Below are 20,898 nucleotides of genomic sequence, written 5' to 3'. Positions count from 1 at the left end.
TAATACTTGAAACAAAATTTCCCAATTTCACACATTGTGTTCTGTTATTAAGGTAGCTAGATATCCATTTTCAAAGCCACCCATGAATACCAAAAACTTTTAGTTTACTATAAGAATTTTATGACAAATTGAGTCAAAAGCTTTGACAAAATAAGTATAGATAATGTTAACCTGATAGCCAGATTCAAAAGAATCGGTGAAATATCTACAATAAAGCATGAGATTTGGTGAAGTTGATTTACCTGGCATAAATCCATGCTGCTTATTACAAATATGTTCTTTTATATTAAAAAACAAATGATCCTTTACTATGAGCTCAAATAATTTAGTGATTGCAGAGATTTTATAAATTTTACGATAATTTACTACTAATTTTTTTGCGCCTGATTTGTAAATAGGACTTATGAAAATTTACATTGATTCAAAAATAGTCCAGTGGAAAGGGATTTATTAAAAACTATCAGAAACGGTAAAGCTAACGAAAATTGACATTGCTTTAAAACAATGTATGGGACAATTATGAAGATAGGAAAGACAGAGTCTTTAATTGTAAGTTTCTAAGCACTTTGGGGACATCATAAGTGGATGGATCTCAACCGGACACAATATTTAGTTTCAAGATTTTCAAGGTAAGAAATATGGATTCAAAACCAAAAGAAAACAAATATTAATATTTTAAAAGACTGTTGTCAACTGCATTAGCGCTTTCTGAGGCTCTTAGAGTGAATGAAACAATTTGTATAAGTTTTGTGATGGTGGATCTACTACCATATTATGTTAATGTAGTTCAAAATCTGGAACAGAACTTGAGTAGTTCACATTAAATTCTTTCAAACGTTTTTGGGACATGTGAATGTTTAACAATTAGTCCAAAGTTTTTCACCTCACTTTTCAAACTTTTCTTGTAAATTGATTTTATGAAAGATGTCTTCCATATTCTAGCAAATGTGATCTTAAGAAAAGAATAAAGACAATGTAGGAAAATCGTTGAAATGCTATCAGCGACCAGAGCGAACCCATAATTAGGTTCATACAATTATTTTTCAAAGCCGATGGAGAAGGTTAGAATCAGTCAAGTCATCGACAAAAAGACACTCTTTTTTCGATAAATGAAATATAATCGTGGCCTAAAACAGTCTGTTTAAGGTGTGAAAGATTAAAATCGAAAAAATATGATATGTTTTTAGAGGATCAGAGAATTAAAGAGGTTTTATTTCAACTGAAACAAAATAAAGACGTGCTGGAGATTGAGAAGAAGGAAATGCTTGGTCTCTAGAATATTTGTAATATGTCCAATTTTCGAAGTTTAGTGATAAGATTAATACAAAAAGCTAATCACCATTTTGTTGACTTAAAAATGACATGAAACAATCTATGTTGTTATAAAAAAAACCTATTTTCAAGAATATTTATGTTTTGTAATATTATAAATTTTGGAACCGCTGTCTAACATTTCCAGCGATTTGGAATTGTTCATAACATCAGGCAAAAAAGTTTGTATGGTTAATTGGATTTAATGCGAAGCTCATTTTATTATTTAAAAGTAAAAACCAAAATTGAATTTAAATTACGTTTCAAAGTTGATTTAGATTGGCAAATTAAATGTTTAACAGTTTACCCCTATTTTAAGCTCTACTTATGAAATATGATGACTAAATACTCATCATCAAGAACTTTTTGAACTGCATTGAGAGATAAGCCCCGAACAAACAAACAAAGAAAACCGTCATTATAATAAGTTATACATAATGTAAAGGTTTTTTTTTTCTATTAGTACAAAATATTTCAATCATCTCACATAAAAGCAGAAAAGTAAAAAACAAAAACAAAAAACACAACCGCCAAGCTCTTATCAGTTTTTCGCGATAAGTTTTAATAGGCACCTAGACATTTTTTTGTATTCAATAAAAACTTACTCGATCTGACATAGCTTCGACAGCTCCAAATGCCCAGCATGAGCCACAGGAGCCTTGATCACGAATTTCCTGAATAGTTGGACAGTTTGGCCACTGTTTGCGCGAATCAAAATTCTCTGGAAGGTCATCAGCTGAGAAATATTCCATTTGTTTTGGTGGCAAGGCATATTTGTGGGCGTCCGGATGTACTCCCATCAAGCCTTTGATGTATGATTCAGATACTGAGGGGCCGAAATTACGACCGACCTTTAATTGAATTAATAATAAATTCGATAAGTACACTTCTTTGTTTCAAAAAAAAAACCATAGAATAGAATTTACCTCCCAAGTTTTGGCCTTGGAACGAACAATTTCAATAAACTCATCGGACAACAGATGTGGATCAGCTGCAACTTGCACAACAAGTGCAACAAAAAGCAAAGCAAATCGCTTCATTTTGTTCCTGGATGGGTTTGTAAATTGTAAATAGTTTTCATCCAATTTAGTTAAATTATAGATTTTTAAAGAATATGCAAGAAATAAAACAAAATGGCGTAAAGTATTATTCTGTAGAAAAATTGCGTTTTAAGACAAAAACAAGCCTTTGTTTAAAAAAAGATTGAATTCAAAAGAAAACAATGAATTTTACTTAGAAATGTATGGAAATATAAATAGTTCTGGTCTTACCAAATTATTAGAAATATTTTGCTCTAGTGGCAATTTTGTTTTGTTAATTTATTTAGCAACAAATTAAAAGAGTAGATAGCACTCTGTAATCTCACTTTCTTCTTATTTAACTTTTACGAAGTACCTGCTCCTGTAATCTCTTCTAGAGCTTGATTCGATTTGATTTGATTTGGTTTGGTTTGGATTCAATTTTCGTTCAAAATAAAAAATATGGCAGGTTCGATTTTTGTTTTTTTGATTGCGTACTTCAAGCGGCACGTAAAACGTAACGTGGACGTAAAGAAAGTTATTGTTGTCAGTGACGCCAATTTACTATTGTTATTGTGCAAATGAAGTTTAAGGGGCCAGTTATATTACAGATATCATTGAAAACAATCCGGACAATTTTGTTTTCGTAGATATTTGACGATGTTTCCCTTTAATTAGAAATAAAAATTATATACTTATCAATCGGAAATCACACAAATAATTTTTTTGAGAAAAAAGTTTGATTGCGCATTTATTTTTTCGCTAAAAATGTATTTTTCTTTTTTTGGCACGGAAATTCATTGCTCTGAACAGCTGATACTTTTATGTTCAAAAGTGAAACGAATGATGCGTGTTCAAATTTCCCACAGTTCCAATGACAAATTTCTGTCAGTAAACATTTTTCGGTGGATTTCAATCAGGAAGTTTTTTTTAAATAAAAGAAATTTTGAATGGTCGCTAAAAACGAAAACGACCTGTCCAACAAATTAGTTTGATTGGTTTAAATGATGAAATCCAATGATAGCTTTAACCGGCATCATCGATATTTGACAGTGTTTCCTTTTGATAAGAAATGCAAATTGTGAATTGATTGTTTGGAAATTCCTCAAAAAAATCGTTGCACTGATTTGAGTTTTAATTTCAGACTTTTTTTCAATTACAGATTTTTTCAAGGATCTTTACAACCGAACTGTCAAAAAAGTCCAATTATTGATTTCAATGATGAAATCAACGATAACTATAACTTACACCTACAAATGCCAAAACAACTCAACAAGAAAAACTTTTTAGAGCTTTATTTTCAGCTAAAGATAAATGCCATAAGATGAAATTTATTTGTCACCGTAAATATATTTTAAAAATTTTAATGATGAGATTCGATTTTTACTGAACACTGTAAAATGCTAATGAAATTCCATTTCATTTTACTGGTGGCGTTCCAAATTTTTGCAATCAGAGAAGCCGCCTCTGATGTGCTGGTTTCAAGAAAGCAGCAACATGGAACCCCTAATTTGAGAAGGAATGTCGGCAGGCAAATGCAGCCAAACAACAGACACGCCAAGTGGCGCTGCAAAAAAGAACTAGAGCTGCTCATGAGCTCTATGAGCAGAAGAGGCGAGAGGAACGCCGACTTCAAAGAAGCAAAAAGAGAGGGCATGAGAAGCGTGCGGTCAAAGATGTTGAGAAGTTTAAAAGCAGGAATGAAGTTCGAAAGTGTTATGAAACGAAATTCCAGCAGCTACATAAATCTAGTACCAAAGGCTGCAAAGACGAAAGTAGAAAAATCATATTGGAACCGCAGTTAATGCTGAGGATATGGAAGGACCACTTCTGCAGACTGTATAACGGCGACGACGAACTGAATTCCGCTGTCAGGCAGGATGATCCATTGAACATAGACGACGAAAGCCAACAATCCCGTCCTCCCGATTTAATCGAAGTAAAGATTGCCATATCTATGCTGAAGTCTAATAAAGCCGCTGGAGCAGATGGCTTGAATGTCAAGCTCTTTAAAGCAGCTACAGATAAGTTGGTTAGGAGCATGCCGATCCTGAAAAAAAGAGACCCTATAAACTGCACCAACTATAGAGGAATAAATCTACTTAACATCGCCTATAAAATCTTCTCTGCCGTAATATGTGAACGTCTAACAACCTGATTGGTCCTTATCAGTGTGGTTTTAGACCAGGAAAGGCCACAGTCGATCAAATATATACAAATTACGGCAGATGGAAAAAACCCAAGACCAAATCGACACCCACCATCTTTTCATCGATTTCAAGGCCGCATATCACATCATCTTCAGGGACGAGCTGTATAGATCCATGTATAGTTTTGGCATCCCAAACTCGTCCTTTTGTACAGGATAACCATGGAGAATTCACGCTGCTCCATAAAGGTTGGAAACAACTTAACAGAACCTTTCGATGTCAAAAAAGGTTTGAGACAAGGTGATGCGCTGTCATGCGATTTTATTAACATCGTGCAGAGCAGACACGTCAACAATAGAGGCACTGTCTTCAAAAGTCTGTAAAATTAATCCAACATTGACATAATCGGAATAACTCATCGTAATGTCAATGGGGTTTTTGTGAGTATTGATGCAGAGACGGGAAAAATGGGTTAAACGGTTAATGAGGGCAAAACAAAGTACATGCTGTCGTCAAGAAAAACCAACAAACCGACGTCTTGGTCAAAAGATCACCATTGACAAACGTAAAATTAAAGTAGTCAAGGACTTAGTCTACCTAGGCTCCGCTGTAAACGCAGAAAACAACACCAGCGCTGAGTTAAAACGCAGAATAACTCTTTCTAAGCAATTGAGTGGTTCTAGAGAAAAGTTCTTCGTGTGAGGGGAAGTGGTGGAGAAGATAGGACGATGAGCTGTACGGGCTGTACAGCGACGTAGACTTAGCAAGAAGGGATCAGGTGGCGCAGACAAGTGGAAAGTGACCTCACCCAACTTGGAGCGCAACACTGAGGACATCTAGCTAAGGACCGAGCTAAATGGAGAAGTTTGTTGAGTGAGGCCCTAGTTCACACAGGACTGTAGAGCCACCTTAAGTAAGTAAGAAAGTTCCAATTTTTATTTCGATGGTATTAGTTAAACAATTACTGATGAAATCAACAGCAAAAAGAAGTAGCTTAGAGGGCGCTGGTTACGTCTCTTTTTCTTTCTTTTTATTTTTCAATCAGATTTAACTCACGCTCTCATCTTTGAATAAAATGACAGAGTTTAAAGAGTAAAAAGCTGGGTGCTGCTAACTTCATGTTTTGTTTGTGTAATTTGATAAATACGGATGGTGAATTCTTAAATTTTTGACATTTTGGTTCTATGTTTCATACATAAAGTGGTTAACTTTGCTCGAAGTGCATGTCAATGTGACGTTCTCAGGCTCTGCTCAGTAATTTGCTCTTAAAAAAAACTTCTATCACACAATCGGATATCCATAGCTTTGAAACCGATAACTTCATCGACTGAAAAAAGCTGAATAAGTGACATGGGTTTCTGTATATTTGAGAATCGTTAACTTTGTTAAACGTCAAAATCTATCACTTGCAAGAAAGTTGGTGATAACTTGAAGTCAAAAACGTGATCTTCAAAGAAAACTGAATATTACTAATTTATTATTTGGTAAAATATTTACAAAATAATTTAGTGAAATTATTGTTTTTGTATCATTTTTTATTTTTACTTTTCTCTTATTGGAAATACATTAAACTCCAAATCGAAAAATAACCTATCTCCAATGGAAGGTTCACGTATTCAAACTTTATGACATGCGCTGACTGACATGTAGAATAAGCTCTAGCTCTAAACAAACTATGATTAACCTTACTTAAATCGGTGAATTAAAATTTCCGATACACTCTTTAAATGACTGCTGAGGTCAATCATGTTTCACTTAACAACTCAGTTCAGAATAAAGAAAATCAGACAATACGACTATAGAGTTCTTCAACAATAACAGGTCAATCACAATACATTTCCAGCGTTGCAGTATGTTCCTATAAACACCCTTTTTGACAGTTACTTTGACAACTAGAAAAACGGCACATTAACACTAATAAAATAAAAGTGGCCGTACAATTTGTAAACATTCTTCTCTTATGTACACAAGGTCCAATAGATGATGTCAGCTTTTGAATTAAAATCCAGAAGCATTTTCTCTTCAATCAAGAAGAACTGTCAGTTTTGAGGCTTAGCAGACCTAAAAACGACGAAAGAAAAAGTCAAACTACGTTTTTAGTTTGAAAGACATTCCACATTCGCGTAGTATGGCTACAAATCGGATCTCTGACATTCCTAGAAGAACAAGTATTTCAACTTAACTACTTAAAATGCAAAGTAGAATCTGCGGCGAACTGCTTTTCAAAGAATTTAGCTTCCTCAATAGAGCTACCAAGAGAATTGTCATTGAGAATAAACTCAGGAAACGAGGAGGAGCATAATAAGTCGTCATATTTTTTACGAATTCTCAATGAGCCCAAAATCAATTATGGTTTATTTACAATATTGGTATCAGTATTTTAACTTCCTTTATATTTTAAATGACGATACTTTAATTCATGAACCACTCTTTCATTAAATAGAGGAAGCAACTAATTTGGAAGAAAAGTGAGCTTCCTAACTGCCCTATAATTATTTTCCACTTATTTATTCCTTCAATTTCCAAACAAACAGAATTCGTAAATACGAATTATTCCTTTATCATCATATTGTATATAAACAAGCAAATCTTCAAGACTAATGTTTGTTAAAATTTTAAATTTAATCATGTACAACCCAAGACCCAAGGACGGTAGTGAATTTAAATTTCCCTTACAATGCCTCTGGCTTAAACTTAATGGTTCGTGGCCTGTGGAATCGAAAAATCAATCATTTAAAAGAGCTTACAATACTTGGTCCTGGTATGTGGTTTTTTCGGTTGGCATTACAATCTATTTTCAGACAGTATTTTTGATATTTACCTTTGGGGATATTTTGAAAACGACCGAAAATTGTTGTACAACTTTTATGGGAGCTCTTAACTTTATCCGTATTGTTCATTTAAAAATGAACCAAAATGAATTCAAATTGATTTTGCGGAATTTTGTCAAATACATTTGGATAAAAAAGTAAGTTTCAGAAAAATGTTTTTGAAAAAAGTGATTTCTTGTTTTCTAATTGGCAATGAATAAATTATGGCATTTTGTGTTACTTGGTATTTACCATAAAGTGTAAATATTTACAAAGCAGGATTATACTTAAACATATCATTCTCAAAGCAGCACAGACCCACCCAATCAACTTGAAGACAGGGTTTATACCACAAATATTTGTAATATTATCTCACGTAATATTATCGCACATTTATATCTTCTTTTACCATAAATTATAGCTTTTTCACAAGTGACTTATAAAACTACATTAATTTATGTATTTTTTAGAGGTTCAAATCCCAAAATTGAAACCGAATGCCAATCGAACATGAAGATTTTCAGTTTGGTTTCCATCATGATGATGTGTTTGATTCTGATGTACTGTATTATGCCATTGATAGAATTGTTTTCAAATCCAAATTTAGAGGAAAAACCATTTCCCTATAAAATGATTTTTTTCTTCGATGCGAATCATGGCTGGAAATATGTCATCACTTACATATTTACTTCGTTTGCTGGAATGTGTGTGGTAACAACATTGTTTGCTGAGGATTCTTTGATTGGATTTTTTGTCATCTACACGTGTGGTCAGCTTCGAATTTTGCATGAAGATTGTTCAAAAATTATACCCAATGCGCATCGTCAAATAATTGCTGATTATGGGAAACTTCCAGTGTCGGAAGTTCATATTCAAAGGAAATATGTCCAGCAACTTCATAAAATAGCTCAACGGCATAGTGAAATAATCAAGTAATTTATAATTTAAAATACACAGATTTTTAATGAAATATTTAATATTGTACGATTTCAGTTTTGCCCACAGTCTGGAGACATTCAATAGTCCGCACTTGCTGGCTAATTTTTCAATAAGTTCTATCTTGATTTGCATGGTGGGATTTCAATTAGTAACGGTAAGTATACGTCTACGCATTAAGTTCCACATTTCCATGATATAATTTTTCTAAGGGTAAAATGTTTATCGGCGATTATCTCAAGTTTATGGTCTATATCCTGTCAGCACTTTCCCAACTTTTTATCTTATGTTGGAATGGAGATAATTTAATACAAAGAGTAAGAACCTATTTTTTTTTATAAAATTTATATTACGACGATCTGTATAGTCTTTAGAAACTGCTTGGCATTTATATGCATGTAATTGGGAAGGTGGAGTATTCAAGCTTGATGACACTGGAAAACATGATCCTATAAGGTATTGTCCAGCTGGAAGGGATTTTAATGCAAAATTACAATTAATGATTATGCGGAGTCAGAAACCTTTGCAAATAACTGCTATGAAATTTTCAGTTCTGTCATTGCAAAGTTTTACAAAGGTTCGTTTAATTAACGTTATTCCTCTCTAAAACTTCGTATTGAAATAACCTCATTTTTTTCATAGATTTTGAGTTCATCGATGTCATATTTTACTCTTCTTCAAACAATGCTTGAGAAATAGTTTAATGTGCTTTTTTGCTAAAGCTGTTAAGTTTTTGAATGAATAAAGTTACAAAATATCACCACTCCTTATTGGAGTGGATCTTGTTTTGAGTACAAAATCGGAGTCTAATTAAAAGGATATATTTTCAGCTAGGTTTCCAAAATCAAGTGGAATGAAATCGAAATTTTAAATTCAAAAACGGGAGAAATAGTATTCAGGGTTCTTTCTTTCGATCGATTTCACATCTTCGAATATTTTTCATCATCATCATTTTAAGTGAACTTAAAGGAGCTGACATGTGTCATAGGGCAGGTTCAGTCGACATAAGGGACTTGAAAGTTAGGCAAGTTTCTAGTATTTGATTGGCCAGCTGCCAACTAAGGCAACTCTAATGGCAAGCTGACTGGCAAGTTAGTCAAGAAAAATCTCCCTAACTATCAAGTCAAGTCTACTTCTATCAAAATGACAGTTGATAATGTTTTTTCATTCAACTGAAAGCTGAACTTTATTACTCTATGATTTAATTATTTTCTGCACAATTTTATTTAAGTTCCTTGTCAAATTAGAAAAGAAATAACTAATATTTCTTTTGAATACAAAATACAAATCGTGGTGGACTTGAAGCTTGCCTGAGGAATGTTTTTAAGACAGTCATTTTGTAGGTACTTGTTTTACTATGAACTTAAAGTTGAAAAACGAAGTATGTAGTTGCCTTGATCAAAATTTACGTCCCTTATGTTGGCTGAACCTGCCCAATGAGTACAATTTTGCTGACCACCATAATTTATATGTTTTTTTTTGATTTTTTTTTATTTTAATCTTAAAAAAAACAAAACCGGATGACAATTGTCTTGTCTTGCAATTAACAATCGTATGTTAACACGGTTGGAAGACTTTGGCAAACTAATAATTGGTAGATTCATTGGAAGACAATTTTTTTGACAGATGACAGAAGTTATGACAATTTACTTTGGAATCGACAACAGGTCGTGCAAAAACAATTTGAAAAACTAGTATTCAGGTTCTTTCTTTCGATAGGTTTCATATCTTCGATTACTTTTCGAAATTACTTCAAGTAAATTTACTTGGGATCTTCATTGGACATTTCTGATGAGAGGTCTATCGGCCTGTCATCAGATAATCCAATAGAGACCAACAATCCAACATCCAGTCCATGATCCGGTCATCGCAGTGTGGATTTTTCGAGCGGATCAAAATCCTGTCATCAAATTTGACGTTTGTGTTCTATGTAGTGGTTAGCGTCCATTTTCCACGGTCTTTTTGAAATAAAATTTAATTTCGTTTAAATTGTCGTCAAATGCCTATATCTTTACTAGGCACAGAACAGCTTCAAAGCTGTCGAACGATATCCTACGAAAATTCTTATAGTCTGCATCGTCCTCCTATAGTTAGTCCTTGAGTAGGTGCACCTCCAAATCATGAAGTTCCCTTACTTCGAGAAATGGATTCACCCAAAACCAATAACTACCAATCCTAAAGGTAAATTAACGAAAAAGTAAACAACAGATTAACCGTTTCTAATGTCAAATGTGACATTTGGAGTTGCTCATTGAATCAGCTGTTCTGTCAGATACCTACATACCCCCGAAATTCTTGAATACCTTTTTTGAGATCGCAGCTGTTTTTGATCAGCCTTTATTTTACACGTAAAACACTAACAAAAAGGAATCCGGATACCCCCTCTGTCTAAGATGGAACGCAGCCATTATATTATCTGTCACTTTTGACAGATAAAATTGGGTGTTAACATAGATGATATAAAATGAATCAAAATGGGCGCATTCACAAAGCTAATGACTACGTAGTTAAAATTCAACTAGCTTTGTGAATGTAAAATTGCACTACAAAGCTAGTCAATCCGGAAATGTCATATTAATGACAAATACAAATACATATATGTATAAAATAAGACACATTTGTGTTTTCAGAACTAAATTCAATAAAACTAAATAGAAGATGTAATATAATTAATTTACATTTGTATTTAAATACCGAAAGATTAATTTCATTTTAAATTCTTGTGTCCTTACCAAGCAGCTGATTGTGAAACGTCAAAACCAGTGTGGACTAACTTTGTTGCTGAACATTTTTCACAGCGTCGGAGGGGAAATTGTAAATACTTTTGAAGTTGCATTTAGCCAATCAGAATCCCTTTAGTGAATGCGACCAATGTTTTGCGATATTCTAACAAAATAGGAGGATCTGCCAAAAGTGTATTCTTAGGTTACGACTTCTTTTTCAGGAGTCACCAAAAGGTGAACAAAAAAAAAAATTATTTGGTGTTCAAACGAAAACTTTTTTGTCTGTCATTTTTGATAGATACAATTGGATGTTTGCGTGTACTTACTTACTTAAGGTGGCGCTACAGTCCTGTTTGAACTAGGGCATCTCCCAACAAACTTCTCCATGGATCTCGGTCCCTAGTTGGGTGAGGTCACTTACCACTTGTGAGCCCCACCTCATCCGCGGTCTCTACTGCGCTGTCCTGTGGGTGTGGATTTGAAGACTTCCTGGGTCAGAGCATTGGTTTCCATGCGCTCTACGTGACCCAGCCATCTTAGTCGTTGGACTTTTACCCTTCTGGCTAAGTTTACGTCGCTGTACAGCCCTTACAGCTCGTTGTGCCATCTTCTCCTACACTCCCCTTCGATGCATACGGGACAGTAGATCACACGAAGAACTTTTCTCTCGAAACGACCCAAGGTGCTTTCATCCACTTTTGTCATAGTCCATGCTTCTATGCACCGCATAGCAGGGCGGGGATGATAAGGGTCTTATATAGCGACACTATGGTCCCTCGAGACCACTCAATTGCTTTCTTAGCCCAAAGAAACAGCGGTTGGCAAGAGTTATTCTGCATTTGATCTCAGCGCTGCGCTGGTGTTGTTTCCTACGATTACAGCGGAGCCTAGGTAGACGAAGTTCTTGATTACCTCAAAGTTACGTCTGTCGATGGTAATGTTTTGACCAAGACGTCGGTGTTGTAGGTTCTTTCTTGAAAGCATGTACTTTGTTTTGCCCTCATTAACCGTTAAACCTATTTTTGCTGCCTCTGACTTAATACTCACAAAAGCCCCATTGACATCTCGCTGAGTTCTTCCGATTGTGTCAATGTCATCAGCATATGCTAGTAATTGGACAGACTTTTGAAAGATAGTGCCTCTAGTGTTGACTTGTGAGCTCTGCACTATTCTTTCAAGCACGATGTTAAAAAATCGCATGACAGCGCATCACCTTATCTAAAACCTGTTTTGACATCGAAAGGTTTTGTTAAGTTATTTCCAATGTTGCCACTGGTTTTCGATACATTGTGTTGGCGGCAGAGAACTTCGAGAGAGGTTACTTGTTATTCGGTCGAAAAAGGATTTGGCGATCTCTTGCGTTGTAGCCGTTCGACGTTGTACCTTCCCCCAGTAGTTCCCTGTTTTGCCTTGGTTCTGGAAACCCGAAGTTCTACCTTGGCTACAACGAAGTCAAGGTAGTGGTCCGAGTCGATGTTAGCTCCTCGAAAAGTTCGTACATCCATAATGCTGGAAGCCTGCCTGGCGTCGATCGCAATATTATCAATCTGGTTGACGGTAAATTGATCTGGAGAAGTCCAAGTTCCTTTGTGGATGTTGAGGTGTGGAAAACGCGTACTGGCTACCATGACGTTTCGCCCCGCAGCAAGATCTATGAGCCTGAATCCGTTCTCGGAAGTGTTGTCGTGCAGGCTGTTTTTCCCGGTTATTCCACCAAAGATGTCTTTCCTTCCTAGCTTGGCATTAAAAGAGCTCAGGATAGTTTTAATATCGTAGCTAGGACACTGCTCATATGTTTTGTCTAAGGATCGAAGAACATATCTTTGTTGTTGTCATCCTTCTTTTGTGGGAGCGTGCGCGCATATCAGGCTAATGTTGCTGAATTTAGCTTTGTTGCGATTGGTCAAGAGGCGCTCGTTGATGCACCTCAAGACTTCTTGCCTAAGTCTGGCTCCAATGACAAAGCCGCATCCTAATAATGCTAATAAGCGCTGTTGGTTTTCTCGGTAGCACTCACCATAGTAAATGTCGCAGTTTTTCCATCTCGGGAATTCTCGGGAGTGCCGTCTGGATAAGTATAGGTGCTTTAGTGGAAACACCGCTCCCCCCTCTCTAGTTTGCTGCCCCCAACAACATTCCACTGGGATTCAAACCCAATTTCCAGTTGAGGTACTAGGCACCCGATGTTCACCACGGGGAGGTGAGAGTAGAAGTTGATACACAGAGGTGGGTTTTGAGAAAAACCTGTGGACGCTTGTGTCCTCTTGAATGCACATATCCAATTTTGAGTTGAATAGGCTATCGTAAAAAGGTGAAATCTTACATGAGTTTTTGAACAAGTTTGATGGCTAAATTAAGGTAGACATAATATAAAAACAACTTTCAGTTGTTTACGAAAAGCCGACAAACATTTAGATTTCAAGGTTACGAAAAAAAACTTCCAACGCATAATTTTAATAATTCAACGGATTTTGACTTAAAAAGATACAAATTTTATATCAATGTTCGGGTTCCTTAAATTCAACCATTCAACTGTCATATACCATAAATTCTTGAATACCTTTCGATTCCTTTTTTGACATCCCAGTTGTTTTGGATCAGCTGTTCTTCTACACGTAAAACACTAACAAAATGGTATCATGATCCCTTTTCGGTCTGAGATTGAACGCAGCCATTTAATAAGTAAAACGTCAAACAATACGAAAAAACCGAACTGCGAAATTTCGAAAACGGTCGTTCTGGTAATTTGAATCGAAAATCAGATCAAGGGTGAGTTCTCCAAAGAAATTCAATTAAATAAATCATTTAATTTAAGATTTTCCATTTTGTTTGTTTTCATTTATTATTAATTTAACACGTTTAACGAAAAATTAGTTTTTTATTTGCATTTCTCATTTTAATTTATATAATAATTAAAATTAGATATAATATTACACATTATCTACGGTTTATTTCGTTTAGTTTTCTTCTTTTTTTTTGTTTTTTGTTTTCTCTCTTATTATTTACGATTAAAATTAATTTCATTTTTTATTTTTGTTTGTTTTACTTAATTTTTCTTTATTAAGTTTGATGGTTTTAATAATTATGCCTATTATTTATTTATAGCTTGTTTTTTTTTTATAAATTTAATTTAAATAAAAAATAAAGATGTTTTTATCTCGATACTTAATTTTGTTGTTGTATTTTTTAAAAGAATAAATTTAGTTTAACACATTTTTTGCCGTTTATGAGATAATATACTTTTTTTTTTGTTTATTTTTTACTTTTTCATTTTTGTTTACGTACAAAACTTTTCTCCATTCTTAGTATATAACATTTAAGTCGATATCTATTTTGTTTTTAATAAATCATTCATTTATATAATTTTTTTTTTCTTGTGTCTTGTTCTGATAAGTTTAAAAAATTAAAAATAAGGAAATATTAATCTAGAGAGAGAGATGAAAATACATAATTAGGAAGTGAAAGACGAAGAGAAAAGATGTAGAAGAGTAAGAAAAACACAAAACATTTTTTAACTGGTATATCACAGGTTAAATAAAATAAGTTTCAAATATAAAATCCAAAGCAACAAATATTACACAAAATTACAAGAAAATAAAAGGTAAACACAAATTTAACATCTAAAGTTAATGATTTTTATTAATGATATGTTCTTTAAGGTGTTTTTGTTTCCGTTTCCGTTTCCTTGATCGATTTTCGACAAACTCTAGTTTGACTATTTTCATTTCAAATGCAACCAAAATAAGAGAAATTAGTTTAAACATTTTGATTTTTTGCACATTTTGTTTAATTCAATACACAAAAACTTAAAATAATGTGAAAAATGAAGTGAAAAATATTAATAACATTTAAAATAGCTAAGATTTGTGTATGTATCAGAACAAGATAAGGACGTTAGTTATTTCACACACATTGTGATTGTGATTTTAAATTTTCCTTTGTTTATGTTTTTTGCAGAGTTGTTTACGTTTTATTTTAAATTCAATCTGTTATATTTTATAAGTTTTACAATAGCAGTTGCACAAAAAAGTCTATTCTGTAAAAAACAATGAACAATATAAATATATATGTATATAGGGGGAGAAATCTTCCATTAATACTATTCAAATAATATAAACAAAACAATATGTTTATTTTTTTTTAAATTTTTCTTTATTTCATATTTATTTAAAATACTTTAAACATTTATCTATTTTTTTATGTTTTTTATCTGGTATTTAGTTACTATAGTAATAAATATATAAAATACATATGTCCCGTTTTGAATTTTGAATCTTAATGAAACAAATCTATCCAAGATCATATACATATAGGTATATTTACTGTTTTTTGTTTTTATTTACAAGTTTTGTATTGTTCTTTTTTTTTGTTTAAATTATTTTATTTTATTTAAAGTTATACCACGATTTTCATTCAATTTATTGAATGTGAGTAGATTACTATAGGGAAATATCGACACCATTTAAATTTTATTATTTTATTAAATATAGATATATATGTATATATAAATGTATTTGCTCTTTTTTTAAATATTAGGTTTTTTGTATATATAAGTAAATATTTAAGCGATCATAAGTTACATACAAATTTATATAAATGTATATTATATATGCGTATGTATACATTTGTTTTTATTTATGTTTTTTTTTTAATTTGAAAACAAAAATCAAAGATGCATTATTTTTGTTTATTTGACAAAATCTTAGTTAATGGCAGTTGTGATATGAACAATAAATTGTTAACAAATAAAGTTATGAAAAGAGCAAGACTGTGCATATTTTGTAATTGTTTTTTTGTTTCGATTAAATTTTATTTTGATTTTTTGTTTTTACAATTTTAAATTAATTTTGTTAGCTGAGTACGCTTTTGGTTTGTTGAAATAAGAGGTAATAAATGTAAATACACTGCATTACTGCAGTCGGTAACTCAGTTCAAAAAAAAGAGTCTGACAGCTGAGATGCGATCAAACCTGCAGTCATTTTATTTCTGTTGCCGATCTGCAGGAAAATGTCAGAACAAGATGTGCAGGTAAAATAATTGAATATTTATTATATTTTTGGCAAAAAGTAAAATGATTTGTTATTAATAACTTGAAATATAATATTTATAGTGCCTGTTTACACGAGCGCAAAAAAGAATTAATTCACGAAAGAGAATGGATGATTTTTAGAAAGAAGGAAAAAGATAGAAAAAAATGACAAGTTTCGTCTTTTTCCTCATTTTCAGATATGAGTTTTGCGTTAAAAATCATGTTTTTTTTCTCAAAACGTTCTTCTTTTTTCAGACATTTTCATTTCTATTTGCGCTCGTGTATCCAGGCACATACTTTATAGAAATAAATGAATGAATTCGTTTCCTTCCAAACATGTACCTGACATTTTGAAAGAATTTTCTTAACACACGAAAAAAATAAAACCGGCGTAACTTAATTATTTCTGTCATACTTTTTTATATACGCCTACTTTGAAGACATTTATGAACTGGTTTTTGATATTGTATGTCTGCCGAATTCTTGCAGGGTCTTGTGCTATCTAGTCATAGCTCTAACTAGAAGCTAAAGCTGGCTTTTAAGTAAATTAAAAACAGATTGAGGTAAATAGTTTTATCTGGAAAATTTTACATTAAGCTCCATGGTTTAGGCTTTCCTTCATTTCATGAAGGTTTCATCTTAGCTGTTGCATCAATAATTTGTTATATTACAAGAAATGCAATGCATTGAAATTTCCTTATCAGAAAGCGAATTTCAATAATTTTAAAGACCCCGTCTTATACAGTTGTGTTTATAAAAACAGCAGTGCTGGTCACATTTTTTTAGATTGTCAATTATTTAAATGACGGAAATTCTTTAAAAAAAAATTAATATGTTACTTGCATCTAACGGTCGTTCGTTTTCATATTATAAACTTTTAGCTTGCAGTTATACTCTACTTCTCCCGGTGAACACACATTATTTCAAACTCTCTGGATATAGAGGTTCATAAAAATAGCAGTGCTCTTGATTTTATAAGTTAAAAATGTTAAAAATTAATTTTTTTTTATTTTTCGATAAATAAATATTTCACTATTTAAAGTTTTAAGTATTTGTAACATACTAGTATATAAAAAATTAATAAATATTAGCTCAAAAATAAACAATGGAACGGTCAAGACTTTGCACCGAAGAAATTCGAAAACAGCGTTTGGAGGGAAAAACCTACCAAAATATTCAAGACATTCTAGGCTGCTCAGCAAAAATGGTTAGTAACGCCTTAAAATGGCAAAATAAACCAAAAACGCGAGGCCCAAAAAGGATGACTACTGAAAGAACTGACAGAAAAATTGTTCAGCTAGCAAAACAGATCACTACCCTAGGCTCTTGGAAAATAAGAAATGGACTTCAAATGTCTGTTAGCGCTGTCACAATACGAAGACGTCTTTTGAAGCGAAGTTACAAGCCCGAAGTCCACGCAAGGTACCATTCTTGACGAAAAGGCATGTGGCAAAGAGAATGGAGTTTGCCAAAGTGCAAAGAGAATGGGCAAAAGAGAAATAGAGCAATGTTCTGTGGAGCGCTGAAAGCAAAGTCGTCCTTTTTGGTTCCAAGGGTCGTCGAAAATATGTGAGAAGACCCCAAAATGCAGCAAACGATTCACGGTACACTATAAAAACAGAGAAGCATCGTGGAGGAAAAATTATTATATGGGTTTCTTATACTACGGGGTCGGGCCTATTTGTCCCATCGGGGGTATAATTGATGCAAATGAGTATGTGAAAATTATCGAGGAGGTTATGTTACCCTATGCTGAAGAGGAAATGCCGTTGGTTTGGGCATACCAACAAGACTATGACCCAAAGTATACTTGTATACTTTTATATAACTTATTACAGTTTTTCTTACTTCTTAAGTAATAAATCCAGTACTTTGTCATGCACAGCTATTTTTATGAACAGCCATATATTAAAAAAACGGTTTTTACTGTGACGAAACTAACGGTAAAAATCGATAATACTTATTTTCTGTTATTATGAATAAAATAATTTAGTTTGTTATTAGAAGTTTAATGAAACATTTTATAACGTTGATATTGAAGGCCTTTTTGTTTTATTTGGAGAGCACTGCTATTTTTATGAACACAACTGTATTTCCTTGGATTTGACAAACTCCAAACTGTTATTGATAACAACATGATGTACATGGAGTTTTGAATTGAAAACCTAACTAAAATCAAGGTTCACTCAGATTGAGAACCAGAGGCTAGTGGCTTACAACTCTCAATTATTTCTTTGTGCAAGAAATGTCAGGTATGGAAGGGACCTATAGTTTTTGTATGCCCAATAAGAAAGCACTTTTCATGACAACAATCACCCCTATCACAGAATCCCTCCTAGTGAGTCCCAGAAAATTTTGTTACGCTACGAATACGAAGCCCCGAACTTAATCAAAAAAACATTCAGGCCTACTCTGCTTTTCATCAGGGGAATTTTACTTGAATTTTTACTAATCATTATTCTGCTATTCATTCGAAGTGAATCTGTGTATGTCGGTAAAGTCGGTAATACCGCGGTATTCTTCTATTCACGTGAAAGCATTAATTCAATACAATTAAGATCCGCATATAAAATGCAGCGGATTTTTCATTTACTGCCTGGTTTGTTCATTTTTATAAGCAAAATGTAAGTGAAAACTTATTTATTGCTAAATTTATAATATTTTTTTTATGAATAAAAGTATATTAACATTTTTACGGAAAGGAAGACGCTTTTTAACATTTCTCCTAAGCTCTCTGTTTGAATATTCTCTTTTTCCTCTGATTACAATTGGAATAAAAAGTTAAATACTGCCCGTTTCCAAAAATTACACAAATTATTCTGTTTAGGTGGATTGATTAAACTTAATTTTTGTATGAATTAAAACAATTTATCCAACAATCCCAAGATTTTTATATGAACAGCTGTTTATTTGAAAAAAATATACAAAAATACTAATTTCTGATTTTAAAAACCAGCTGATTTGAGTCAGAATAAGAAAAATGAATAAAAGCTCGTTTTTCATCTTCCGATTTAGTTCTATTTGTTTTTGTCTTTAAAGATGGATAATATTGCCGTTGCAAATCTTTGCAATAAATGAAGAAATTACACGAAGACGACGAACACTTTTAACCCCTTGGATCTTGATGACAAAGTGTTGGACTGATTTATTCAATTTACTTTCTCTCCAGCTAGAGGTGTCCTTAGAAGGTGGGCCTAGGCTATTTGACTCTGTTTTTACTCCTTGTCAAAAGGAATTCACTTTTCCCTAAGGGATTTTCGAAAATCCTTGGACAATTTCAGGTTTTTCTTGAAGCATTTAAAAAAAGCCTTTGGAACTGAATTATACGTAAACACTTTCACATTAAAACAATGTTAAAACTTGCATGACTCTTTTCATATATTTTATGTGTATTTAATTTATCATCGTACGCTAAATATTTTTTTTCGTTTTCAATTGAACTCCGACCAAAATAACTGTTCGTAGAAAAAACTGAAAAATTTCCTATTCATTCGTGGCTAGTGATACCACTTTTCACGAACTCCGAATTTCGTAGCAAGTTTTTTTTAGTACGACGGAAGCAATGATACTTTTTTTCGGGGTTCGTACTACGAATCTATTACGATGGGGCTTGTGATAAGGCTGAATTAGTCATGGAAGATTTTACAATTTCTCGCAAGAGGCAGTCCTCTTTAACTTTAGGTGGCACAGGCAGAAATTGAAGCCCAGATCTCTTGCACGCCTTGGGTACTACTGACAAATATCTGCATGGTGATAAAGTCAGTGAGTCTCCTCTTCGAAAAGAGTATTTTGAAGGGTACTTCCTTTTGAAAAGCGAGAAGTCTTACCATCGTAAATTTGGGACGGTTTTTTTAATAGAATTTTTGGGTTGTCTAACGTAAATTAACTCGGCTCAAAACAAACTAAACCTTAAGATATTTCTAAAAGAAGCTTTTTAGGCAGGTGTTATAGATTTTTTATATTTTTTTTAGTTAGTGTTTTTTTTATTAGTTTACTACAATACTCCAGCTGAAGCTATTTTTGATTTACAAAATTTGAAGCTTAACCTGGAAAAACAAGATAAAGACTAAGAAACTTTTTTTTTGCTAGCTATATTAATCTTTACTTTATTCCCCCAAAACCTAAACTTCGTTTTAAACCCCAAGTTTTAGCTTCAGTTTTTTGTTATTCACAAGCCCAGAATTTCGGAATTTCAGGTCGCAGTAAGGGTAAGATATACAAAATGGCTTTATTTCGGGAAGCATTTTAGAAAAGTGTTTAAAACAACTTAAACAATTTCGAATAGAAACACGTCCAAAAACAAACTAATAAGACTATTAAATCGTTTTTGACATAATTTTTATGAAACTCGCATAAATTGGAATTCGGATTTATACTACTGGTCCACAAGGTTTTGTTCCTGGCAATCAAAATTCAATTTTCTGATAGGTTTTAATGGCCTTTAATACCAAATAAGATGAAAATTCAATATTCTGATAGGTTTTCATAGCCTAAATACCAAATACGACTTCAAAACTACTCGATCACGTCAGATTTTTGAGGTTTTACTCTTTAAAATTCAAACCTAATGGATGATTTTTTTTTGCTATTTTCTTCTTGGAAACACTAAAAGTTCAATCCCGCTTTATTTCACTCTCAAACATTTTTAATTTGGTTTCTAATTAAACCATGAATCTTCTTACAAACGAACAACGCTTGCAAATTGAATAGAACTTTATTACAAAAAATACGTACTCTGTTTAGAAAGTTCATAGTACGGTTCTTCCTATTAAGGAGCCTAATTCGGGCTATTGTGACTAAATTTCGGACCAAATTTACCTTGTTGAACATTAAACCATCAACAATTTTATTTAGAGCGAGAACTGAAGAAAATATCGCAGCTACATCGGCCAGTGTAAGAGATGACGATGCCGTTCGCAA

At 33.0% G+C, this 20,898-nt stretch overlaps 2 protein-coding genes across 3 annotated transcripts in view; one reads left to right on the top strand and one right to left on the bottom strand.

The window, feature by feature from the left end:
* LOC129945513 (cathepsin B) overlaps positions 1–20,898 on the bottom strand; it is a 112,970-nt gene that overhangs the window by 10,518 nt on the left and 81,554 nt on the right. Inside the window, exons 1-3 of one of the 2 annotated variants that reach the window (XM_056055299.1) lie at positions 2,583–2,762; positions 2,238–2,358; positions 1,917–2,162 (exon numbers count right to left, since the gene is read on the bottom strand). In XM_056055299.1, coding sequence (XP_055911274.1) covers positions 1,917–2,162; positions 2,238–2,351 — 360 coding nt within the window. In that variant the 5' untranslated portion in view covers positions 2,352–2,358; positions 2,583–2,762. Of the gene's footprint in view, positions 1–1,916; positions 2,163–2,237; positions 2,363–2,582; positions 2,763–20,898 lie in introns of those variants that run through there. The other variant, XM_056055300.1, reaches the window with a different exon arrangement.
* On the top strand, positions 7,106–9,025 carry LOC129945511 (odorant receptor 13a). Its single transcript, XM_056055297.1, has 6 exons — positions 7,106–7,448; positions 7,761–8,222; positions 8,284–8,383; positions 8,439–8,543; positions 8,594–8,803; positions 8,869–9,025. Exons 1-6 carry the CDS (start codon positions 7,108–7,110, stop codon positions 8,923–8,925), a joined length of 1,275 nt encoding a protein of 424 aa, XP_055911272.1. The 5' UTR covers positions 7,106–7,107; the 3' UTR covers positions 8,926–9,025.

Source organism: Eupeodes corollae, chromosome 2 (assembly GCF_945859685.1).
Source record: "Eupeodes corollae chromosome 2, idEupCoro1.1, whole genome shotgun sequence".
NCBI classification, from domain to species: Eukaryota; Metazoa; Arthropoda; class Insecta; order Diptera; family Syrphidae; genus Eupeodes; species Eupeodes corollae.
Note: the sequence above shows the minus strand (reverse complement) of the source record. Positions and strands in the feature narration are given on the sequence as shown.